The 25845-nt window shown below is 37.3% G+C and overlaps 1 protein-coding gene across 1 annotated transcript; it reads right to left on the reverse strand.

Annotated features, from left to right (window-relative positions):
• Nucleotides 1–14834: 14834 nt before the first annotated feature.
• Nucleotides 14835–24691, reverse strand: LOC113757791 (GDSL esterase/lipase At1g28590-like). Its single transcript, XM_027300910.1, has 6 exons — nucleotides 24666–24691; nucleotides 18798–18979; nucleotides 18468–18695; nucleotides 15835–15983; nucleotides 15443–15722; nucleotides 14835–15250 (listed from the first exon to the last, which is right to left on the reverse strand). The coding sequence occupies exons 1-6, from the start codon at nucleotides 24689–24691 to the stop codon at nucleotides 14991–14993; spliced, it is 1125 nt and encodes a 374-aa protein (XP_027156711.1). The 3' UTR covers nucleotides 14835–14990.
• Nucleotides 24692–25845: the final 1154 nt, after the last annotated feature.

Here is a 25845-nt window from a genome sequence, read left to right on the forward strand (position 1 = left end):
TGCGTAAAACCTCCTCAATCCCTTCTATTGTCCTCCCCACAGACCTCTAACTGAAATCACAGGAAGCTCCCAGAGCAGGTCTAGCCAGAAGCTATTCAGCGTCCTTTAATGCTGCCAACAAATTCCATAACTAAATAGTCCTGAAACAACAAACAAAACTGACAGGTGTCGGGCCTGTGCAATAATAAAAATCTGCTCAACTAAAGTTAATTTTTGTAAATAGTGGTAAGTAGAATCGAATCCACAGGGACTGGGTGTAACTGTTTCTTTTCAAATTCACAGTAACAAAGTGGGTGTATTTGTGCATAAGGTGACAATCAAAGAAATTCAAATAAAATCTAAGAAGCTACTAAAAATTAAATAATAAATTACTAAAATCAAATGGGTGATAATTAAGGATCTAGTCAAAAAATAATTTCAGCAATGGTTCACCTAATTGATCATCGATGCAAAGTCAATTTCAATTATTTACTAATAAATAGGTTATAACTGCCAAACAAGCGATGACAGTCAACCCCTCCTTACTGTGTCGGTGATTAAGGTACGCCCGTTAACCACTACTCTAATTGAGATATAATGCTAGGTACGTCCGTAAGATTTAATTCTCCAATTGCCTTACATATTAGAGGAGCCCTATTCTAACCAAATAACGCACTACCAGGGTTATTTTAAGTTAGCCCGTGTATTCCCCTGACACAAACCCAATCATGCCAGTTGTCACTATTTCGGGGCAATTAAACAATTACGGATTTAACGCCCCAATTGACAATAGATTACCAAATTAACTAATTATCCGGGTTCAAAACAATCAATTAATTGAATAACCATAATCACTGTAATCAAAGAATATGCGAATACTAATGAATAAAAGAAAAGGATAAAATTAAATCGATCTCACAACTTTAGGCGACCCAAAGCATCTGTTGTTTCTTGACTAGAGAAAGGGATTTAGTTCATTCCTGACAAGAGAGACCCACATAAAATGGACGGAACAGTCGCGGCCATCAATTGGGTGAATTCAATTCGTTGGAATACTCGCGAAAAAGCAAAGCTATGGGAAGTGATTAAATGTCTTCACTTCGCCTGGACATACGAAGGAGGAAAAAGCTACTAAAGGACAAAACGAAAAAGTCAAAGGCTAAGCTTTCATAGTGCTTGTTCTCTGCAGTCTAATATCTATCTAGGCCATACTCTAATGCGTATATCCTATGCGGCGTCTCCCCAGGGATAGAAGGCTCTCGCCTGCTCGCTTCCTCGGCAATTACTGAAATGAGCTCCAGTTTTTTACGTTTCCAACAATACCCCTGAGATAAGCTCTGTGACTTGGACTCCTTTCCTGTTAAATTGGCACTTGTTATCATATTTTCGTTCTATTCCCTGAAATAAATGTAAAATACTAAAAGTGAGTAAAATCTAATAATTAATCCATATCGGGTCAGGTAATAGGAGAAATTAATTATAAAATAAATGATAAAATTGTAACCTATCAATTCCCCCCAAACCTAACCCATGCTTGCCCTCAAGCATGATAACAACAAACAAACACCACTATTTGACAATGGCTATTACTCTATCTACCATATTGCCAAGATACCAAGGAAAAAATATATATCAAGCATCAGTGATCAAAATTCGAGAAACATCACCCACGTTAACTTCTAAATCACAAACTCATTCAATTCCAAGTTAACTAATCTAAGAAAAAGGAATGGCGCACAACATTTATCAGCAAATGGTCCAAATATTAACCAAAATCTCCACATTAAATCCACATTGGAGTCTTTTGACGCGAACACCGACATTTTTCAGATGAAGAAGTCCGGTTACTCAGTTCCTATCGCTATACGACCACGTACTCATAGAAATTACTACTTTTTGACGCGGGAATCGACACTTTTGGTGAAGATCCCCGGTTACTCAGGAGTAACAACTAGCGGAGTACAGTCAATCTTATTCACAGCCAATAGCTCAAAATAAGACCGCAAAAACAAGAAGAATAGCAGCAGCTAGCCTCATCTCGTCAAGTATGGAGAACTAAAGTTAATAATTGGACCAATTCACATGAAAATGCCAACAATCATTCCCTATGCCTAGAAAAGTTAACCAATAGAAAAGTTAACAAAAAATTATAAGAGTGAAACAATCACCGATATTCACCAAAGAGATGTTCTCGGACTCAATCACATCCACTTGATACACTTTCGTTATTAAAACTTGACAATAGCAGAAACAGAGGCAATAATCCAACATCAAACTTGGCAGTCATAGGAGAGCTAGACAGATAAATGACAAAAAGTAAACGAAAACTAGACAAATAACAAACTAAAAATAAAAGAAAAATATCTGAAAACTAAAAACTAGAAAAACTAACACCATAACTACTCCCCCCCCTAACACCTAAATCCTACATTGTCCTCAATGGAGGTAATAAAGTAATTAAAGCGAAAAGAACAATGAAACTTGCCTGTCGAATGGTTAAGGGATAGAAGGGAACAGTGGAGTGAAACCGATGTGATGGAAATACGCGGCCAAGTTTTGAGATATCTCAACTCAATTCAACCAGCACATGCAAAACTCTGTCCACCCAAAATCTCAACAAATTCTCCAATTGGACAAGAACAACTCGGTCACAGATGCACAGTGGTCAATTAGGTAGCCAATCACAGAGGAGTAATAAATTATATGCAAACTACCACAACTAGTACCACTAGAGCACGCACAGGTAATCAACAAATCAACCAGTCAATCCAAACTACTGAGAAATCCCAACCAACACCAAACAATACCAGCATTTAGAGGAAACTAAAATGGCAATCAATTTGTATATAACTTCCAAATAATTCCCAAATAACATATGGGAAATCAAACAAATCAACCCCATCAGTGCAGTACAGGGCAACCAAGTAAGAAAAGGGCAACAACAATTAACGAACGATATTTTAGAAATTGATGTCCCAGAGGATTAATTAACAGCAGGAAAAATACAATACCTCCACCCGTCAAAATTAGACTGATGGTGAGAGCTGGTGGAGCGTGGTTGACGCCACGCATGAGGGAGATGGAGGGCTGGCGGCGCATGGTGGTGGCCGTCCGTGGGCTACGAGCAGCAGTCGCGGCGTGGTGAGAGAGCAAGGGAACGAGGAAGGGTGGCGGCGCGCGCTTGCGAGCTGGCTACGACGGGGAACTCGACTGCGTGCGAGGGAAAAGAGAGGCGGATGCGTGGAGCAGCGTACAGTGGCGGCGGCCTGGAGTGCAACGAGCGGCGCGCGAGAGAGTGGGGCTGCGGTTGTACGCGTCGTCGATGGTGCGGTGGAGAGCGAGAGCGAGAGAGGAAGAGAAAGACGCGCGAGGCTAGAGAGGAGAGGAGAGCGGCGGCAGTTGCTTGTGGGTTTTGGGTGACATAGAGGAGAACAGGGGAGAAGAAAGAAAGAAGAAAGAAAGAAAAAGTGAAAAGAAAGAAAGAGAAGGAAAGAAAGAAAAACAAAGAGAAAAAAAGAAAAACAAAATAGTTTGTTTTTTCAACTTTTTTGTGCATTCGGTTTTTTTTTTTTTAAATAAAAATTTGTACTTTGGAAATCGAAGCTACAGTGAATAAAAAATTTAATTTTTTTAAAAAAATTATTTTTGCAAATTTTATTTTCGAAATTCAAATTTAGAGATTAACAGAGAATCAATGACCGTTCTTGAGTTTTTGAATACTTACCTTTCCCGTGAACGTGACGTGGGCACTTGACGAAGGCACAGAATGAGGAGCTCTCCAACTGACTTGATGCGGGCGCGTCAAGTCAAAGAGACACCTATAAATCATCAAAAATAAACATTGAAGCTAGAAATCAGTCAAATTCAAGGAAAACATATTTAAACTAACAAACAAAACCGAACAAACAACTAAAAGAAATTGGGTTGCCTCCCAATGAGCGCCTTTCTTTAATGTCTCTGGCTAGACATTGTCATGTTTGTTCAGGGAGGATAAAATCTTGTGACTCGTTTCAATGCTTCATCCTCTATATAGTCCTGATAACCCTCGTAAATAGAGTAATCCTTGAGTACACGAGTTACGGTCCTCCATGGACTAGTAAATGGCGCTAAATAAGTTAGCGATAATTCGAATTCTCTATTCACTCCTCCCTCACGTGCATTTATTGGTCCAAGATATCTTGTCATCGCTACTCTTAATTTATTCATGTCATAAAATTCAAAATTTTCTGGTATAATAAAGTTAATCTTACTAACAGGAATTGAAGAATAAGAGTCAGGAGAATATTGATTAAAGACTGGAGGAGATGTCACCGCTTTTGGAGATTGTTCACTGGATTCATTCACTTGAACGAGTTGATACTGTGGTCTCATTTCTTGCACTTCAGCTTCCTTTTCAACTGCATCTTTAGATTCATTTTTTTGAAACTCTTGCAGTTCCATGTCATTTGGCCGGATAATTGCACTCTCATCATCTTCAAGGTTAATGTTGGTCTGTGAGGGCAATTCTTCACACATGTGAGAATCTAATTGCGTTATCCTGGATGTCAATAGATGCATTTGATCCGCCATCCCGGATGTCAATAGTTGCATTTGATCCGCCATCGCTTGTGTCCAACCAAACAGACCCTAAGGTCTGTTTGATTGGGTGTAAGATATTTTCCCTGGAAAATTGACAGGTTGTCGAAGCCTGTGCAATAATAAAACCTGCTCAAACTAAAATTAATTTCTGTAGATAGTGGTAAGCAGGGTCGAATCCACAGGGATTGGGAGTAATTATTTCTTTTTAAATTCACAGTGACAAGAGGGGTGTTTTTATCTCAGAGGTGACAATTTAAGCAATCCAACTAAAAGTAAAATAATAAAAATAAAATAGCCAACTAGAAATTAAATAATAATTTACTAAAATCAAACGAGTGATAATTAAGGATCTAGCCAAGGAATAACTTCAGCAATGGTTCACCTAGTTGATCATTGAAACAAAGGCAATTCCAATTATTTATCAATAAATAGGTTATAACTACCAAGCAAGCGATGGCAGTCAACCCCTCCTTACTGTGTCGATGATCAAGGTACGCCCGTTAATCACTGCTCTAATTGAGAAATAATCCTAGGTACGCCCGTAGAATTTAATTCTCCAATTGCCTTACGTATTAGAGGAGCCCTATTCTAACCAAATAACGTACTACCAGGGTTATTTCAGATTAGCCCGCGTATCCCCCTGACACGAATCTAATCGTGCCAGTTGTCACTATTTCAGACAATTAAATAATTACGGATTTAATGCCCTAATTGACAATAGGTTTCCAAATAATTAATTATCCGGATCCAAGACAGTCAATTAATTAAATAACCATAAGCATAGCAATCAAGAAATATGCGAATACCAATAAATAAAGAAAAAGATTAAATTAAATCGATCTCACAATTTTTAGACGAACCAGAACCTTCGTTGCTCCTTGACTAGAATTGGAAAATTAATTCATAATTGATGAACTAAACCCACCAGAAATTGTAAAGCGCGGCCATCAATTGAGAAATGCCCAAGTTCAATTCGTCGGTCAATAAATAAATCACAGCAGAGTACTAGTGTGTTCCTTTTGTCGTTGTCGGGATGCGAGGAAAGGAAAGAAAAAACTAAAAGCTAAGATGAGGATCCCTCATACGTAAGAATGACTACTCTACTAAGCAAAGTCAAAGCTAGCTACAAGACGAAAAGACTAAGACTAAAGCCAGCTCTCCTCTGCAATTCCTATATTTCCTATCTAAGTGCTTACTCCTCCTGTGCGGCGTCCGCCGCACGAGAGAAAAAGAAGACTCTGAGGTTTGCTTTCTTTTCCCTTTTTGTAGTTGCTGTCTTCGGTCAAAATTACCAAAAAGGTCATGCATCTCCTTGTTCCAAGAATGCCCTTGATTGCCTGCTATTTGAACTCTTTCCCGATGACTGTCAAATTGGCCTTGATTGTGACATTTTTATTCTACTCCCTGAAATAAATGCAAATTACGAAAAGTGAGTAGAATCTAATAATTAATTCACATTGGGTTAAGTAATAGGGGAAATTAATTATAAAATAAATGATAAAATTACAACCTATCAATTCCCCCCACACCTAAACCATGCTTGTCCTCAAGCATGAGAACAAGAAACAAACACCAATATTTGATAGTGGCTATTGCTCTATCCAACAAATTGCCAAGATACCAAGAAAAACAATAATCAAGCATCAATGGTCAAGTTCAAGAAACATCACTCCGGTTAGCTTCTAAACCACAAACTCCTCTAATTTCAGGTTAACTAATCTAAGAAAAAGGAATGACGCACAACATTTATCAACAAATGGTCCAACTATTAACCAAAATCTCAACATTAAATCCATAATTCGGCAAGCTGACTTTTATTACACACTAACACAACCTTGACTTTTTTTTTCACGTTTTTCTACTTTTCTTCTTTTCTTTTTTTTACCTTTTCTCAATAGTAACAAAAGACTTAGTCGCTAGCCATTAGAGCCTTTTGACGCGAACTCCAACATTGGCCAGATGAAGGAGCCCGGTTACTCAGCTTCTATCGCCACGTGACCACGTACTCATAGGAACTACTACCTTTTGACGCGAGAATCAACACTTGTAGGTGCAGATCCCCGGTTACTCAGCAGTAACTAATAGCGGAGTACAGTCAAGTTTATTCATAGCTAAAAATCACAAAAACTCAATATAACACAAGAACCAAAAGAAAACTTGCATCAGCTAGCCTCATTTTCAAACATGGAGAACTAAAGTTAATAACCGGACCAATTCACATGAAAATGCCAATAATCATTCCCTATACCTAGGAAAGTTAACTAAAAATTATAAGAGTAAAACAATCATCGATATTCACCAAAGAGATGTTTTTGGATTCAACCACATTAACTTGATACCCTTTTATTATTAAAACTTGGTAAAAGTAGAAATAGAGACAATAATCCAACATCAAACTTGGCATCCCATAGGAGCTAATCACTAAAAAAAAGAAAAAGAACGAAAGACACTAGCACCATAACTGCTCCCCCCACACCTAAATCCTACATTGTCCTCAATGGAGGGAATAAAGTAATGAAAGCGAAGAGAACAATGAAACTTCCCTGTTGAACAGCTAAGGGATATGAGGGAACAGTGGAGGGAAGCCGAGTTCTGAAACATCCTTGCCACTTGGCGGGTGATGTTCGTCATTCGCTCATCTACGTGATGAATCTGAGCCCGCAAGTGGTGCGACTTACATCAGAGCCCATCGATGGGGAAGGCGCAGAAGAAGAGGGCTCGGGTCTTACCATTTTCTCCAAATGTCATTTCAATCAACAAGAGACAAAAATTGCCCACAGGTAATGTAAACAGCAAATTCAAAGCAATAACAATTTAATAGCCACCGGTGCCTCCCAAATATCAATAGAAAGCGACACAACTTGCCCACTCAAAATCTCTCTAAATATCTCCAATTGTACAAGAACAACTCAGTCACACATGCCTAGCAGTCAATCAAGTATCCAACCAAGTAGAACTGACACATGCAAGGGGAAATATTCCAACCAGTATCATTAGTGCAAAACATAGTCCAAAATCAATGAAATTGCTATAGCAGAGTAGAGCAGTGATAAAGCAATAGTTCCAAGTGTTAATCCAATCACAAGAAGGAGAACGTGCCACCAACAGAGCAATATCATAGCAGATCAATTGCTAGTAGTGTCCCCAAATTCATCAGACAATTTCAAAAATAACTCAACCAGAATCCCAAAAGGAACCTCAACGAACTTAGTAGTTGAAAGCAATGGTCAGAATATTTCCCAGTAATTCAATTGGATGCACCCAACTGGAGGAAGTAATGTAAATAGCATAGAAACTTCCCAAGTTAACAAACAAGTGCAATATTTCAGCTTATCCAAAATTTCAACAAATGGCTCCAGTCGGCCAATTAATTGCACAATTTCACCCAACCCAAAAGAAGCAGCATTTCGAAACGAAAATAGTCCAATCAGTACCACTGGTGGAATTCACCAATTGAGAAAATAAACTCCAACCGTCAACAATTGCAACGATTGAGCAACCCAGGCAACACCAGACTTGGCCATCCATAATCTCAAAAGATGCACCCCAAACTTGCAACAATTGCCCCAATAATATGCTAAATCAAGCACTAGCAGTTCAGAAATGTAACAAGAACACAAAGTCACAAGCTCTAGGCAGACAATTAGGCATCCAACCAAATAGAGTGACCAAAGTCAAGTGAAAATACTCCCACCAGTACCACTGGGGGCAGACTCCAGTAAACGAATAGTCTCAAATAGCCAACCCAACCAGCAAAATTTCCAATGGAAATGCCAATGCCCAGTAGGATTAGCAGAGGCCCAAAACGTGACTAAATATGTAAAGAATGGGGCCCAGGAAAAGCAATTAAATGCACAATCCAGTTAAGAAAGTTTCAACAAAAATCCAAGCAGACAGCACTCAGTGGGCTCCATGGTAGTCCAACGATTCACTTCAATTTACGCAATAAGTAAAGCAGCAAAATAATCAATCAAATCCAAGATAGCCCGATGCACGTAAAATTGCAGAAAGTTAAACCAACACCGATTGCTGGACACAAAACAGAGTCGGAGTTAGACGAATACCTCCACGTTGAGGACCACCGGGAGTAAAGATGCGGCGAGAGAAAAACGGCGTGGTGGTGAGAGGCGGCGCGCGGACTGGTGGTGAATCGAAGAGAGGAGAGCTCGCGCGAGGGCTTCGGATTGCGGCCAAGGAGGAACGGTGGCGCGCGGGCTGGCGACAGCTCCTGCGGCGGTGACGTGGGCAGAGCTAGACAGGGCAGAGAGAGAGGTGAAGAGCAGGGGCTGGTGGAGGGGCTGGCGACAGCTCCTGCGGCGGTGACGTGGGCAGAGCTAGACAGGGCAGAGAGAGAGGTGAAAGAGCGCAGGGGGCTGGTGGAGGTCCTCTTTTTGGCGCACGATGCAGCGTAGCGGACGCGCAGAGCGGCGGCGGCGCGCCTGGGCTGGATCTGCGGAAGGTAGGCGCGGCGGCGGCCGTGTGCAGAGGTGTTGTGGCCGCGGCGTCTTCGAGCGAGGAGCTGCTGCGCGACGGCCGAGGGCGCTTCAGCAGCGGCGGACAGAGGGCTTTGGTCAACAGAGAGGAAGAAGAAACAGGGGAGAAGAAAGAAAGAAAAGAGAAAGAAGAAGAAAGAAAGAAAGAAAGAGAAAAAAAAAAGAAAGAAAAGAAAGAAAGAAAAGAAGGAAAAGAAAAAGGATTTTTTTTTTATTTTTTAGGAAAAGAAATTGCTACGGTTAAGAGAAAAATTGTTTTTAAATTGTTTTTACTTTTTTTTTTTTTGAATTCCTTACCCTTTCCCGCGAACGTGACGCTGGCACGCCATCGAGAGCAAGGAGAGCTCTGCTGACCGAGAGCGCTCCACACGTTATCACGCGGGCGCGTCATGACAGAAGAACACCTACAAATAAGCTAAAACGAAAATTAAAACCCAAAATCAGTCAAATTCAAGGAAAACATATTTAAACTATCCCACGAAATCAAACAAACAATTAAAAGAAACAATTGGGTTGCCTCCCAATGAGCGCCTTTCTTTAATGTCTTTGGCTAGCCATTATCATGTTTTGCTCATGGAGGATAAAATCTTGTGACTCGCTTCAATGCTTCATCTTCAATGTGATCCTGGTAACCCTCATAGATGGAGTAATCTTTGAACACACGAGCTACGGTCTTCCATGGACTAGTTGATGGCGCCAAATAATCAAGCAGTAATCTCAATTTTTCATCCACTCCTCCATCAAGAGCACTCAACGGTTCAAGATATTTGACCATAGCTACTCTTAACTTATTTCTGCCATGAGACTCAAAAACTTCCGGTATAACAAAATCAATCTCATTAACAGAAATCATGGAGTAAGAGTTAAGAAAATGCGGGTTAGGGAATGGAGGTGGTGTCACCATATTTGATGATTCTTCACTGGATTCTTTCACTTGAATGGGTTGCGGTTGGGGTTCCATTTCTTCCTTTTCGGCTTCTTTTTCAACTGCATCTGTAGATTTCTCATTTTGACACTCTTGCATCTCCTCATCACTAGTCAAGCAAATTGCACTCTCATTTTCTTCTAGATCAACAATGGTTTTCGAGGGCAATTCTTCCCTTTGAGAAGCCAATCGATTTATTTTGGATGTCAATAGACATAGTTGATCTGCCAGATAACTCATTGCATCCTTCATCATCTCATTCCTCATTTGTGTCTCCTGTTGGAATTGGTATGTATTAGTAGCTATTGATTCAGCTATTTCTTCAAGAAACATACCTGACATAGATGACGATTCTTGAGACTCATACTGCTGAAAATTCATTGGCCCCGTTGTATAATTATAATTGGAGTTATCCCACCATCCTTGATCATACCGGTTTGGATTAGGGTTATACCACGTTTGAGACCAGGGTGAAAAATCTCCATAATTATTGAATGGGACACTTAGATTATCTTGATATTCGGGGCACATACCGGTTGAATGATCCCTGGCATAACAAATTTTACAGGTTGCAGCAGCCATTCTTTCTCTAATAGAGTTTAGTGCCTCTGAGTATGCAAACTTAGGAACAAAACAAGACTCATCGTCTTCCCTGGAAACAAAATCCAGTATATCACCAAAATACGGAGTGTTAGAAGCCATAAACTATATAAAAAAAAGAGAAAAATAAATAAAAAATGAAAACAAGATGAACTCAAAAGGAAACAAATTAATCTGACACCAGCCCCCGGCAACGGCGCCAAAAATTGACAGGTTGTCGAAACCTGTGCAATAATAAAACCTGCTCAAACTAAAATTCATTTCTGTAGATAGTGGTAAGTAGGGTCGAATCCACAGGGACTGGGAGTAATTGTTTCTTTTTAAATTCACAGTGACAAGAGGGGTGTTTTTATCTCAGAGGTGACAATTTAAGCAATCCAACTAAAAGTAAAATAATAAAAATAAAATAGCCAACTAGAAATTAAATAACAATTTACTAAAATCAAACGAGTGATAATTAAGGATCTAGCCAAGGAATAACTTCAGCAATGGTTCACTTAGTTGATCATTGAAACAAAGGCAATTCCAATTATTTATCAATAAATAGGTTATAACTACCAAGCAAGCGATGGCAGTCAACCCCTCCTTACTGTGTCGGTGATCAAGGTACGCCCGTTAATCACTGCTCTAATTGAGAAATAATCCTAGGTACGCCCGTTTAGAATTTAATTCCCCAATGCCTTACGTATTAGTAGGGAGCCCTATTCTAAACCAAATAACGTACTACCAGGGTTATTTCAGATTAGCCCGCGTATCCCCCTGACACGAATCTAATCGTGCCAGTTGTCACTATTTCAGGACAATTAAATAATTACGGATTTAATGCCCTAATTGACAATAGGTTTCCAAATCAATTAATTATCCGGATCCAAGACAGTCAATTAATTAAATAACCATAAGCATAGCAATCAAGAAATATGCGAATACCAATAAATAAAAGAAAAAGATTAAATTAAATCGATCTCACAATTTTTAGACGAACCAGAACCTTCGTTGCTCCTTGACTAGAATTGGAAAATTAATTCATAATTGATGAACTAAACCCACCAGAAATTGTAAAGAAAGCCGCGGCCATCAATTGAGAAAATGCCCAAGTTCAATTCGGTCAAAGCAATAAATCACAGCAAAGTTGCAGAGTATAATTTACTGTCCTCGCTTGTCGGCTCATGCGACGGAAGAAGGAAAAAAAAAACAACTAAAAGCTACAAAGGGAAGGTCAAGGCTGATGCCTCCTTTTCCCTCACATACGTGAGAATGACTACTCTAGGCTAAGCAAAGTCAAAAAGTGAAGCTAGCTACAAGACGAAAAGACTAAGACTAAAGCCAGCTCTCCTCTGCAATTCCTATATTTCCTATATAAGTGCTTGCTCCTCCTGTGCGGCGTCCGCCGCACGAGAGAAAAGAAGACTCTGAGGTTTGCTTTCTTTTCCCTTTTTCTAGTTGCTGTATTCGGTCAAAATTACCAATAAGGTCTTGCATTTCCTTGTTCCAAGAATGTCCTTGATTGTCTGCTATTTGAACTCTTTCCTGTTAATTGTCAAATTGGCACTTATTATGGTATTTTCGTTCTACTCCCTGAAATATATGCAAAATATCAAAAGTGAGTAGAATCTAACAAATAATCCACATTAGGTCAGATAATAGGGGAAATTAATAATAAAATAAATGATAAAATTGCAACCTATCAAAAATGTTTTCCAAAGAAAATTTTTTGAAGAAAATAAATGTTTTCCTATCGTTTTCCCGTGTTTGGTTGACTAGTTTGGCCTCCTAGAAATTTAAGTCCATTAGATCTCGAATATCCAACCCACAGCAGCATCTTGCATCCTAACATACGTTTTGCTTCGTCATGCCTACCATCCATTTTCTTTTTCCCCTTGTCACCATAGCTGCTATAAACTCCTCCCAGTACCACCATCACCACCACTTCCTCCTTGCCAGTCCCAGCACCATCCCTACCGCATCCCCATGGCAAAAGAAAATTATCATCAATTGCTGGCAAATGGTATTGCAGAAATTAAGATTCATCAGATTAGTTCATCAATAAAGGCGTATCTTTTGTCAAAGATCTATACTCCAATATCAAAATCATGATCAGATAGGTAATCACACTCAGAATTTGCTTGTAAGATGTAAAAGTCGCCCTTGATTGACAAAGCAAGAATTTGGGTGTTTAGAGAGAGAGTGCTATGGAAAAATACCGATGCGGTCACCAAGGAATCATATAGGTAAAGATTGTGTGACATATTTGAGTTCTTAACTATGGCCTTTGAAGGGTAGTGGACACGTCATTATCCTTTCTTTAAATGAAGTGGCGGAACGTGAGTAAAATAACTTCATTAGGGCGAGAAAGGAAGTTGTTTTACACCCGTTGGTGTAAAATGTTTTCTGGCAGAAAAGGTTTTCCCACATACTTATGCAACCAAACATTGGAAATTCCAAAAAATATCTTTTGGAAAATATTTTCAGTCCAATCAGACAAACCCTAACACAATTCTCAATTACTTTTTTATATGTCACATACATCAAATCACTATTGAAAGAAACAAGAGATTTTGGAGAGAATTCTTGTATAAAAATCTGATTTGTAACGGTACAAGAGAGACTTATTTACAGGTAACTATATATGAATCTAAACACTGTACATAATGTACCTAGCTCAACTATTGTACATATGAATCTAGACTTATGGTAAAATGTACAATAAATCTAGACTATAATACAATGAATTTGGACTATAGTAATTATGGTAACAACTATAATATTTTTTTTTTTTTAACAAAATTTTCAAAAAATAGCTATTGAAATGAGACTAGTATGCCACTTCTTTTGGCAAGGACTTGGGATTTCAGCAGTGCTATGTGCCATTTATATAGCTATAGCAACATTTTGTCAAATGATTGTGCTGCCCTTAAGCAGTCAACGTCTGTAACAACCATGCATGGCTGTTCCATGAATATAGTTTAGTGTTTTGATAGTTTACTTTTGCATCCTGAAGTTTAACGTCAGTGAAGAAGGAACATTTGTAATCCGATGTTTGTAAGAGTTGGTACGGTCCAAACTCTGAAGAACTAGCTGTAAACTTTTTCCACCCTCATTGCATAACAAAGCTTGACCAAACTCAGTCCACCCACCCAAAGTTGTGAAACAAAGCTCTTATCTTTCTTCATTCATTTTGTTTTTGTTTTTGTTTTTGGTTTTGGTTTTTCCAAAGAAAGACTTCAAGACAAAAGGGAAGGGAAAAAGAAAACTTGAGGAATTTGAGATCCAAACCAGGAAGGCCATGTCTCGCTCTCACCGACCCAATTGTTGCGCTCAATCCAAAACCTCACAGCAATTTTTTTGCGGCCATTCTCCGTCTACCGGCAGCTTTGTATAAAGCTGGACCAACTTCGACTATGAGTGACGGGACATTAAGAAGAAGCATTGCATTATAATAATCCAACGTCATCTTCAATTGGGTCGAAGACAATCTAAAGGTGAGTCTGTAATGGGGGCCCGAAAGTTCGCTGAAGTTCAGATAAGTTGCAAACGTGTGTGATAGAATTCATTTCTCTCTTTTTTTCTTTTTTTTTTTTTTTTTTTTGTCGATACCATGGGAAATTTGGGTGATAGAATCCAGCAATTGACTTGCTGGAATCTAAACAGTTTGGAGAAAGGAAATTTGTAAGTAATACAGGCATCTTACAACTGAAAAAAAAAAAATACACGCACACACAATTGATGTGTTAATTTAATAAAGTGTACATTTGCTATTACTTTTATGATAAAGTGGGTAGCAATCTTTTGCATATATTTTTGCACAACATATGATCACTTGATCGTACATAGCCCATAGCGGGCAATATCTATTTATGACTTTCACAACGAACTTAAAGATTTTGAAGTCAAATATGATGTGCTTAATTGGCCCCAGATGCTTTAAGAAAATTATGAGTTTGAATAGTCTGAATTTGTATATTTAAAATTTCGATCCAAATCCAAATTTGCCCAAATTATATAAATGTAGATGTATGCAATGTTATTTAAACTCACTACTAGTTTATGCAAATTCACTCAAGGTGCTTAAAAAAAAGGGGGGGAAATTCACTTGGTTGGACACGTCGTCTCTTAACACCCATTTGCAACTAATTGATGTAACTCGACATTGATGAGATTTGGAAACTGAATTGTGGACTTGATTGAAGTTTCTGCAGTTGAAGTAGGTGAACGACGGCTAAAATCCTCCAAGTTTGTGCCGTTGGGTTTGAAAAAGCTAGTTTATAATGAACCTGGCTTCCATTTTAAAATCAATTGACATGAATATCTTGACTCAAAATCTTATTTAAATGGTGGGAGTTGCTTGAAAATCAATGTAGATTATTCCACCAGAAGGAGGAAGGCATTGGGAAACAACAAAATGCTTCTCCACAGACCTAATTTTGATGGGAAAGACCCCCACCAGAGGGAAACTTAGCACAAATTAAATTAATGGGAGGAGCTGAATACGACCCTTCAAATAGACCCTTGACGATTAATCTATTGGCTGCTTCTGTCAGATGCAAACCATCCCAGCAGACATACGCGGAAGGGTCAGGACAACCAGTTGTCGGCGGGTCTCCACAACCCACAGATGAATCAAAATTATATGGGCCACCAGCTCCGCAGCAGGCCGACAGAGTTCCTCCTGTGAATCCTGCAATAAACATTTTATTGAGGGTAAACATAAAAAATTTAACTCCCCCACCAACTCTTGACAAGCGACGGAATGTTTTTCTACGAAAATTCCAAAACCTCCAATCCAAACGGGAAAACTTTAGAGTGGAAAATTGAGTAGTGATAAAGTCGGATAATACAAATTGTACCGAGTAAAGAGATAGAGACGTACCGAATTCTTTTGGCGAGCGATAGAATCGAATTGCAGAATTGTAGTAATCAGCATAGATAATTGTTACATGAGGATGAAGCTCCCTAATGCGATTAAGTTCAATTTGGAGCAACTCATTATGGTGCTTTGCAAAGTCGTTTAACCAATTAATGCAGCCAGTAGCCTCGTCGTAGTCGTAATCCCTATTGGAGTTCTGGAAGTATGTTAGATAGGCGGCCGAGCATCCCAATGGTAGGTTGCCGGGAACTATGAAATTCGCCGCCCCAAGTTGAATCATGTCCTGCCGCCGGAAGCCCAAAAGAATTGATATATTCAGATAGCTGAAGTGACGAAGATATATAGCAACTGATGGCAGAGTTTGATGAGAAGAAATTGCAGTTGGAATATCTTACTGTTATGGCCGAACTGATGGCTCCAACAACTGCGGGAACGAATGTTTTGACCTCCTCGATGCTTCTTCCTTGAAGAAGAGCATGGTTGTAATCGTTGCCTCCAATTTCTCCCATCACAGTTAGCGAGCTCTGAAGATATTGCATGCAATCTGTTGATCATGATCAGCATAAGATTTCAATACTTTGATATGTACATGCAAGCGCTAGAAAATATTATGGGAAAACAATTTTGATGAATTTTTTGAAGTAACCTATCTAGCTTGCATGTTATCTAATACTAGGAAAATAGAAATGTGACATGCGCTGTTATTTTGAAAGTTACTCACTAATTTTTCTTTTTCAAGCCTATTGTTATACTACTCCTTATTCCAATATTTTAGATAATTTCACTTCTACATTTTAGACACTTAATTACATGAAGATTCAAAATTTCAAATGATATAAACAACTAGAATTCTATCTAATATATCTTACAAAACATGATTTTATTCCTTGAAAATTTCAAAGCATTTAAGTTGCCCTTTAATTCAAAGCATCACATGTGTCTGGCTATGTCTTGCCTCGCCAATTTCACACGCCTAACGCTTGTACATAAACTTATTCTCTTGTCCACTTCGAAATAGTGGATAATCAAAACCTATGTTTTGAATAAAAAATGAGCATTGAATGATTTTTGTCAAGGATTATCGATATTAAAAAGTGATACATGATTGTGTAATTTTAGTTCTAAAATTTGCTCAAAAATAAAAGATAAACCAAATTTTGAGAGGAAAATATGTTTAGTACTATTTTTTAGAAAAGGAGGTTAAATATAACAAACTTATCACATGCAAAAAACAAAAATTATCACACGCCAAAACTTCAAAGGTGCACCATGGCCCACTTGATAACCAGATTAAGAAATGTATTCAAGCAAACCTAAGAAGTGCCTAAGCATAAATGGGATATGATACTAAATTCTAGTACTTTTTTTCTTCAAATATGATAATTTCTATTCTAAATCTACTCCTATTTTACATTAAGGAGAAGAGAGACTTAGAGGGTACTGACACTAAAAGGAAGGGATGGACCCAAAGGGGTCAAAGGAAGACTTGGACGAAACTGAACGGTTGGTAAATGGTAAAATTTTTAGAAAATTTTGAACAAAAATACAAATTGTGGGATTTAATTCCTTAACATATTCTCTATAGAGTTTCGACCATTCATACTCTCTGTAATAGAGTAGTTAGCCATCATTTACTCAACCCAACTTAACGACGTCACCTAACATATTCCAAAATATTTGTTGTATTGAATAGATTGGATTGAGTACACGTGACATTGGTACATTGTTCCCTACAAATTGAATATTGTGGGACGAGACTTGCATATTGTGGTCGAAACTCTATTATAAAGAGTATGAACGGATCGAAGACCTTAGGAGGATAATAGAGTAGTTGGGTGATGTTCTCTTAATGGAATGCGTTTTCGTTTTTCTGTGGGCCATCCATTGACCACGACGCTCCAAACCGAGCCACACATGGAAGTTTTTTTTTTCTTTTTCTGGCCAAACACATGGAATCTTCTTGAGCTTGGTCCACAACACTCCAAATAATTATTTCTATCCTGACAATGATGTCACTACCGAAATGATGGTTTGAAAAAAATAAAAAATTTCAGAAACATAAAAAAAAAAATGATGGTTTGGACGCCAAAATGTTGATTTATCGTAGAGGTTGTACAAAAGGGTAGAAAGCTTCTAAAAAAAAATAGATCCGGGGCAGTGTAAAGATAGTACGTGTATACGTTTTTTCACTAAAATAATGAGCAGGTTCCTTAAATTCCTTCTTTTTTCATGGTCCTACTAATTTTTCTGAAGGCAGGAAAGGGCAAAGTATTGCTTATGAGAAACAAAAGGCAAATTCTTAAATCCTGATGAGAGTAATTTTTTTTTTTTTGGCATGTTGAGGGTATTTTTCAGCACGTGTCAGATTAGTATCACAAGCCAAAAAATGAGTGTCTAAAAGTGTAAAACTGATATTCTTAAAAGGTAATATTGATATTTTTAAATGGTAAATCCTTACGTGACAAATAGTGATTGATTTTTTTTTTTTGGTAATAGAACTCAGAAATAAATCGCAACGGATCTTCTGTCCCACACCCTGTGCTATTATCTATCCCATTTTCTATTGTATTGCTATTTCTCCTACATAAACACCATGTTTTAGTTCTCTTTCTGTTTCGTTAAGATCCAATAACTATTAATTGAATAAAAAATAAATACAACAATTTCAAAAAATTAATATATAATAAAAATTAAAAAATACAACAAAAAATTCATAAAAAATCTTATTTTTTATGTTTTTTGATTTTTTGATTTTGTTAAATTTTGTATATTACTTAGTTAATAGTTATTGGATCTTAACGAAATAAAAAGAGAACTAAAACATAGTGTTTATGTAGGAGAAATATCACAGAATATGGGACAGAAGATCCATTGCGTAAATAAACCCTTAACTAGTGGCTTGTATGTATGTGTACACGCGCACGTGTGTGTGTGTAAGATTTACATGTATTTAACTAATTATATGCATGGTCTACGACACGGTTACACATATTTACTGCATCAACAATTTGAAGCAAAAGTTACTGACTAGCTTTTGTGCCACATAAAGATGGCAACAAGTCTTTGAAGCAATCCAGCTGAACTCGCAAAGTGAAGTTGGTGACACTTTCAGAAATTCCCCTCTCGTCAAAAAATGAAGGGTCCAGAGCTTTAGCTCCTGCTACTGCAAAATTGACGCCAGCATAAAAATCCCTGCTGCTCTTTGCATTCCTAATACTAACATATGGCGGAGGAATTGGAAGTCCAAAATTCTGAGCTGCAAGGTTGCAGAAAAACCAGGTAAGAAACCATGAGATTTCAACAGAGCTTAGTGATGCATGATTTATAAGAAAAAAAAAAAAAAAGAAGTACGATCAACCTATCATATCCACGATGAGACGACCATCACAACATCTGCCAGTAGGTTGGCCAAAGTAGGTTTCTCCATTGGGCGGGCGACCCTGGTGTATCGTCTTTGGGGATGAGAAGCCGAGTAGATTTCCATTATCCGAAAGTGAATCGCCAAAAGAAAAATATGGATGTATAGCATTCGGAGGCAGACTGAGAAACAATCATCAATATAAAAATGATGCACAAATATGATTTAGTCATGGTGGCAGCAAAAGAATGAAAGGAAGAAGTGAAATGCTAGAAGATGAGAACTACAATACTTTAATTTTGTTTTTCTGATTTATATAGAAACTAGTGGTTGAAATTCTCAGTTGATTTCCTTGGGTGCTTTTATTTCACACTGACCCGTTCAGTAACATAATTGCAGTGGAGCCAAACATATATTTTCCCGTGACAGCGAAAGTCTGCCTAGAGGCTAGATCACTCACGTCTCTAATTTTAGATTGTGATGAATGAAACGTGTGCAAAAGTCCAACTCGACTACTTAGACCGTCTACAATTATTGCGGTGCGAGGAAAACGTTGCTTGTCTGTAAGTTAATAGAGTACATTGTTCATACTCCCTCCTTTTTAAGAAATTTGCTCTAGTATACTTTTATCTATTATTTTATTATCCCCATACAATATTAATTATTTTTTCACAATTTTACCTTTTTATCTCTCTTTTTCAATACAGGGTTCTTAATTATTACTCCCAGTAATTATTGCATTGCTTTTGGCCTAGTAAAACAGCACCATTTAGTACTCTAGTGAGAGAAAATATGGATGAATTGGATAATTAATAAGGATACAAAAAGAAAATAGTGTACAGAGTTAAGCAATGAAAAACTTTTCTTAATTGATGTGCAAAATCTTAAACGTCAGTTATAAAAAAAGGGAGGTAGTATTAAAGATGACCACATGGCATGGCCATCGTGCCAAGTGCCAACTGTAATTATAGATTTACGAGCTTTTGGTCATGGTGTGGCGTGCATGTAGGATGTGTACGGTACTATGATTGAATTTTGAATTTTGTGTGTAATAATTTTTATGAGTTGGAGTTGTTGAGTTAAATTTATAATTTTTTGTTACATTAATGCATGATTAAAAGTGTTAATTGACTTGTTTAAAGACAAAGTGATAGTTTGTATTGTCCGCATATTAAATTAAGGTTCAAAATTAGAAATTTTCATATTATTATTTGGTAGTGTTTTAGTCAAATTAGAGTTTTAGTAATTCTATTGGAGTTAAATTATGATAGTTTTATTGTTTAGAAATTAATATCTTATTAGAAAATTGCTTATGGTTGTAAGGCTTGTGTATCAAGTCGTTTATAGATAGACATATGATAGAGTGCAGTTTAGTCGGTCTTCTCACGTGCTTTTCCTATTTATTTGGACTAAATACTGCACTAATCGGTGGATTTTACTGAGATTTTGTGTTCTATGCGAATTGCAGCATTTAGGGGCAAAAGGCGCTGGAAAATTAACTTTTGAAGCCTTCCTGTCAGTTAGACGTGGGCACGCCTAAGTATGATGTCCAAAGCCGGATTTGCGGGATTGTTGGTCACGTGCAAACTTCCAAATATTTGGAGATTCCTTCGCGGGTGACAATTCTGGAACAATGCTGACTTAGCCAATTTGCATGTGAAGAGTCATTTGGCAACAAGACTTCAATTGGATTTCAATTGATTGGGTTCCTTCTTTGACTAAACGTGCTGACCCACAAAAGCAGGAAGACTACTGGGTCTCTTTTGGAGACAGCCGCACGAGGACTCTATAAATACAATCCCTTCGCTGGCTTGGGGATCTCTCGCTCTCTCTCTCTCGGAGAGCCTTTTGGTCTTTTGGCCAATCTTTTGTTCCCTTCAGTTTTTCTCTTATCAAACACTAAGGCGCCTATTATTTTTATTCTTGCACAGCTGGTTCTCCATTAATGGAGAACTAGTTTCTCAATTCTAGTCAAGGGGACAACTGAAGATTTGGTTCAACAATTACTGTGAGATCTAATTTATTTTAATTGCTTCCTTAATTTATTGGTATTTATATGTTTCTTGCTTTTAATTGCTATAGCTCGTGTGAGTGATTGAATAGATGCGCAATATTTAATTATTCACATAGGCTATTTTGCTAAATAGGGATAATTGAATCCGTAATTGTTCGTTATCTTTATCTCAGTAGCAACTGGCGTAATCGGGTTTATGTCAGGGAAACATACAATCTAATTTAAACAAACCCTCTTAGCGTGTTTGTTAGTTAGGATTTGGCCTTTCTAATTATTAATGCAATCTAGAAATTAAATCCTACGGTCGTACCTAGGATTGTTTTTGGGTTAGAGAAATAGTTAACGGTCGTACCTTAACTATCGAGAAAGTAAGAAAAGGTTGGTTGTTTATCGCGTGTATGACAACTATAACCAATCTATTAATAAATGTGGAATTATCTGTGAATCGATGATCAGTGCATGAACCATTTCTGAAGTGTACCCTTGGCTAGAGTTTTCCATTAACTATTCCTCTTAATCAATTATTTTCTGCAGTTAATTTATTTAGTTAGCATTTAATCCAAAACCCCCCATACTTTGGACTCTAGAAGAAACGAATTATCCCCAGTCCCTGTGGATTCGACCCTACTCATCGCTATATACAAAATCTGTATTTTTCTCGAGTAGGTATTTATTATTGTACAGGTTCGGCACCTGTCAACATATTATTGTGTTTAGTTGAGAAGAGTGAAAAATTGAGTTCTTATGATGTGATTAATAAATTATTGTTTGTATTATTCCTCTTCTTCTATACATATTTTTATGTATATAAATTGCGTTCCCATATATATTGATTTTATGAAATATATATCTTATATATTTTTGGTGAATTTTTTGGTTTCTATGTGTATATTGATTGTGAATAATTTGTGGGTAAAACGTGGATTTGATTTGTGAGAAAAATAATAATTTTATCGTAGATTAAATGTCTAATCAAACATGTCTACAATTAGTTTGTGCTGATGATAGGAATTTGGAAAGGATATAAAAGAAAGAAAAGCAGAGAAAAAAATAGAGCTTGTGATGATGTGCAGTAAATGCTAATAATCTTCGTCTGCCATTAACACAAAATCCTAAATCTGCTTATCCGAATTATTGGACACATGGACAGAAGAAGGTAAACGATTAAAAGTGACCTAAATCACTGCACAAGGTACAACAGAAAGGTGCAATTGAAAGCGTGAAAAGACCGAAAAACTTACTGAACCAACCAAATTTGCCAAAACAGAAAGAGGTCCAGCACAAAAGTTACCGTCATTCCTTCCAAAATAGCGTGGAACAGTCCCCGCTTTTGTATAGTTAACGATAAGGGTTTACAGGCTTACGGCTTACTTGTGGGGCTGGAAGTGACAACTTAGATTCACGGATCCTAGCCCTAGGCAAAGGCTTGTACTGTATATATAGACCTCCCCTCCCTTCAATTTTCATTTTCCATTTTGTTTCTTGGGCAACATCCATGGATCCATCTCACCCAATCCGCAAACTAAGCCCCCACGTCCCAGGCCCCACAGTCACCCACACGCCCCAACCACCAAAAAGTTTTCATTTTTCTTTTCCTTTTTCTCAAACTAATTAAATTTAGATCATGTTTGATAATTTAGTTCAGCATTTAAATTTAATGAATTCAAATCTTAATATATTCAGATCTTTTATTAATAAAAAATTAAACATCTAAATTAATTAAGTGGGATTGATTTTTTTAAATAAAATTTACTATCAAAATTAAGTGATAAATTATTCACTTATTACTGAATGTGATATGCACTCAAATGTATTAGATCTAATATTTAATAATTTAATAACTTAATAGATTTGAATTTCAAATTTTAAATTTTAGACTTCGGTTTCAAATTTTAATTTTATCAAACGCATCCTTAATCTATGATTTTGGAGGAACATCTGGGTATTGCAGAATAACTTATGAGCTCACAACATTTAAACCCAAATCTTAGATTTTGAGAGAAAGAGGGAAAGATGACCCGAGAAGGAAAGCGAAAAGGAAGGCAGCAATTGGTTCACAACTCTAGGTGCTGGTGATGACAAAAAGGGAGGGGCAAAGAGCAAACATGGTGCAGAGGATACGGCAGAGGTAGGAGGTAAGGAAGTGTTGATAACGATGGTGGCGAGAAGCGGGCTGTGGTGGTGGATGGTAGGAAGTGCATCTACTGGAATTGATCGCGGATTGGAGTTGAAGAGAGCCTCACGGATGGAATGATTTGCAGGGTAAGTGAGTGCTGAGTCTGAGCTTTGGACTAAAGAGAAAAAATTCACTTTTATTGATGTGGCAGATCTTACACCTGTCGCTTTAGGAGTGGCCCTATAGATGGATTCCACCCATATTTTTGCCATAATGCCATTGTATTGTCTACACCAAGTCCGTTTTAGGTACAATAATTGCGCACCAAAATTCATGAATGAAAAGGGAAAAATCTTTAATGGATTATGATTTTTATTGGTTTCTTTCTGGTTGATATAACTTTCAGAAGTGTACCTCTAATTCTAATATGAAAAGGCACTATGAAATAGGGCTGGAGCTGAACCAAGTAACTCGGCTCGAACTCGCGAGCTACTTGGTCAGCAGCTCGAGCTCGAGCTCGGTTGACCCAGTTCGAGCTCGAGCTCGAGCTGCTCGTTAGAGCTATCGAATCGAGCTTGATCTTGGAAATATAATACTCGAGAGCTCGACGAGCTCTATCGAGTTTTTTATAATATATATTTTAATTTTTATTATTGTAAAATGTCAATAATATCCTTTATTTAAAATTATATATAAAATATTAATTTTTATTACTTGAGCTTGATTAGACTTCAAATAAGCTCAATTGAGCTTGATTTGAATTAATTACATTTAATTAAACTTGAGCTCGAGTTCCATAAATTGATGTCGAGCTCGAGCTCGGGCTTAGTTATTTTGCCTCGAGTCGAGCTCGAGTAGAGCTCGACTCGACTCGACAGCACCCCTACTGTGAAAGCAATATGCGGATACTAGCCAGAAAAAGAAAAAGCTGCTTTGATTTTTGTCAATACGAGTTTAACGTAATAAGGACCGTGTGTTAGGTAATTACTTCATTTAGCTTCTTGTGCTGTCAGCGTTTTCTCGTGGGGATTCGTTTTTTTTTTCCCCTGGCATTTTCTTACAGAAGTAAGAAGTTAGTAAATAAACCTAATCCCCACAGTAACTTCAAAAGCCGGCAACTTTTAAAGTCCTGTGAGGGACTTATCTACCCAACATCTTCCCCCCCCCAATACCAATGTGGGATAGAAAGCCTCTCGTGGGGATTCGTTGCCATTCAATTATTTAGTACAGCTGATACTTTAGCTTTCACACGACAACTACCTGGCAAATAAAAAGGGAAAATTTCAGAAACCTCCCTTAAGGTTTCTGATAGTTTTACTGGCCTCCTTTGAGGTTTTTAAAATATTAGCTATCTCCCCTAAAACTAATTAGGCAGTAACAAATCCATCCCATTTCAAAAACACAAACAATATAAAAGGCCTATCAGGAGAGAGAAAAAAACTTCATTCAATAGCTACCCTCATTAATGGGTTAATTTGTAATGACTAATGAATAGTACTTAGGCATGTAACAAGAATAAAACTCAAGAGGTGTATTTGAAACTCTCATCAAAGGCTAGGTTGCTATTACATTTTGGAAACTAGCAACCAACGGCTCTTTCTGAACAGCGTCTGATGTCTCTTTGCAACCACACTCTTGCAGGAAACTCTATATAACAGCAAAATGAAGTAGCAACACATGAAAATGCATCTTGTTGGATGTATGATGAGTTTTACATATGTTGCCAGAATCATATTACCTTAGAAGAATGGCATACTTCGGCATCTTACCGTATGAAGCAACGTGTGTGCCTTCAATTTCATGTCTGAATCAAGACTTAGGTCATGTACATCAATCACAATAACTAAATAGCTCAAAAGAGGCACCTCAATTTGGCGCCCTTGCAAATGGTCATTATTTCAGTTAAACACGCTTAGTGATGATTTTAATTAATTCAGTTAACACAATCACGAAATATCACATAAGTTTTGGGGATAATTAAGTCATTTCACCATATATTTTGATAATTTGTAATAATCATGCCAGTAAGACTGTCAGAAACCTCAGTGAGTTTATTGAAATTATCCCAATAAAAAATTAAACTCTTATCTCATAAACCAATTTGCCACGAATTGGCAGTGAGTGGATAGGAATGGCAACAAGAATGGATGGCGGTGAGTGTTATTAATATAAATAAATATAATATAATCCATAATCTTATAATAACGAATTTAGAATATTTGTCAACTGAACCAACCATCTACACCAATTCTATTCATGTACCTACTTGTCTTGTTCTAAAGCTTCAATACTCGGACGACTGGACAGGACGACGGTAAAGTCACCTATTATCAGGCTTCACTCTTGCTCTTTGCATATCATCTTCCAAATAATTCATTATACCTAACAGAGTTTAGTATATCCAGTGCTTTAGTATATAATTCATTGTTTGGATTGCTTCATATTTCCCCAATTTTATTTGCTTACATCATCTTTACAATTTCCAATACACCTTTTTATCTTTCCAATATCTTTTTATCTCACATACATCACATCACAAAAAGTGCTACAGTAAAAATATCCCAAATAATCTCAAATAACTTACAATCCAACGCTTTCCAATAAACAACATTATCATTCGCTGACATTTCATCAAAACGCCTAGTTAGCCCATCAAGAAGTCAATTCACATATCCTGAAAGCATAAAATTCCAATTTTGACCCAAAAAAAAAAAGAAAAAAAAGAAAGCATAAGATTCCAAGACTCCAAATTCTTCACAAGCATCTCATTGATCAAATTGTGAAACAAAGGTGTTAGAACATAAATTTGGAAACACCAAACTCGTAACTGATATTTGGCACAAGCATGTTATACACTGCATGGGCATTCTCAGGTGTTATTTGTATAGTCTCATTGAATTTCTAATTTTCTTAGCACT

The sequence above is a fragment of the Coffea eugenioides genome, unplaced genomic scaffold (assembly GCF_003713205.1).
Source record: "Coffea eugenioides isolate CCC68of unplaced genomic scaffold, Ceug_1.0 ScVebR1_3325;HRSCAF=4521, whole genome shotgun sequence".
NCBI lineage: Eukaryota > Viridiplantae > Streptophyta > Magnoliopsida > Gentianales > Rubiaceae > Coffea > Coffea eugenioides.

Bases quoted from the DNA above. Each gene is read 5' to 3' on its own strand.
- LOC113757791 (XM_027300910.1), bottom strand. From the start codon at position 24,691: ATGCCGAAGTATGCCATTCTTCTAAG. The intron at 15,723-15,834 runs GTAAGATATTCC...TTCCGGCGGCAG, and splicing joins CCATCAGTTCGGCCATAACA to GACATGATTCAACTTGGGGC. The intron at 15,251-15,442 runs GTACGTCTCTAT...TGTTTATTGCAG, and splicing joins TCGCTCGCCAAAAGAATTCG to GATTCACAGGAGGAACTCTG.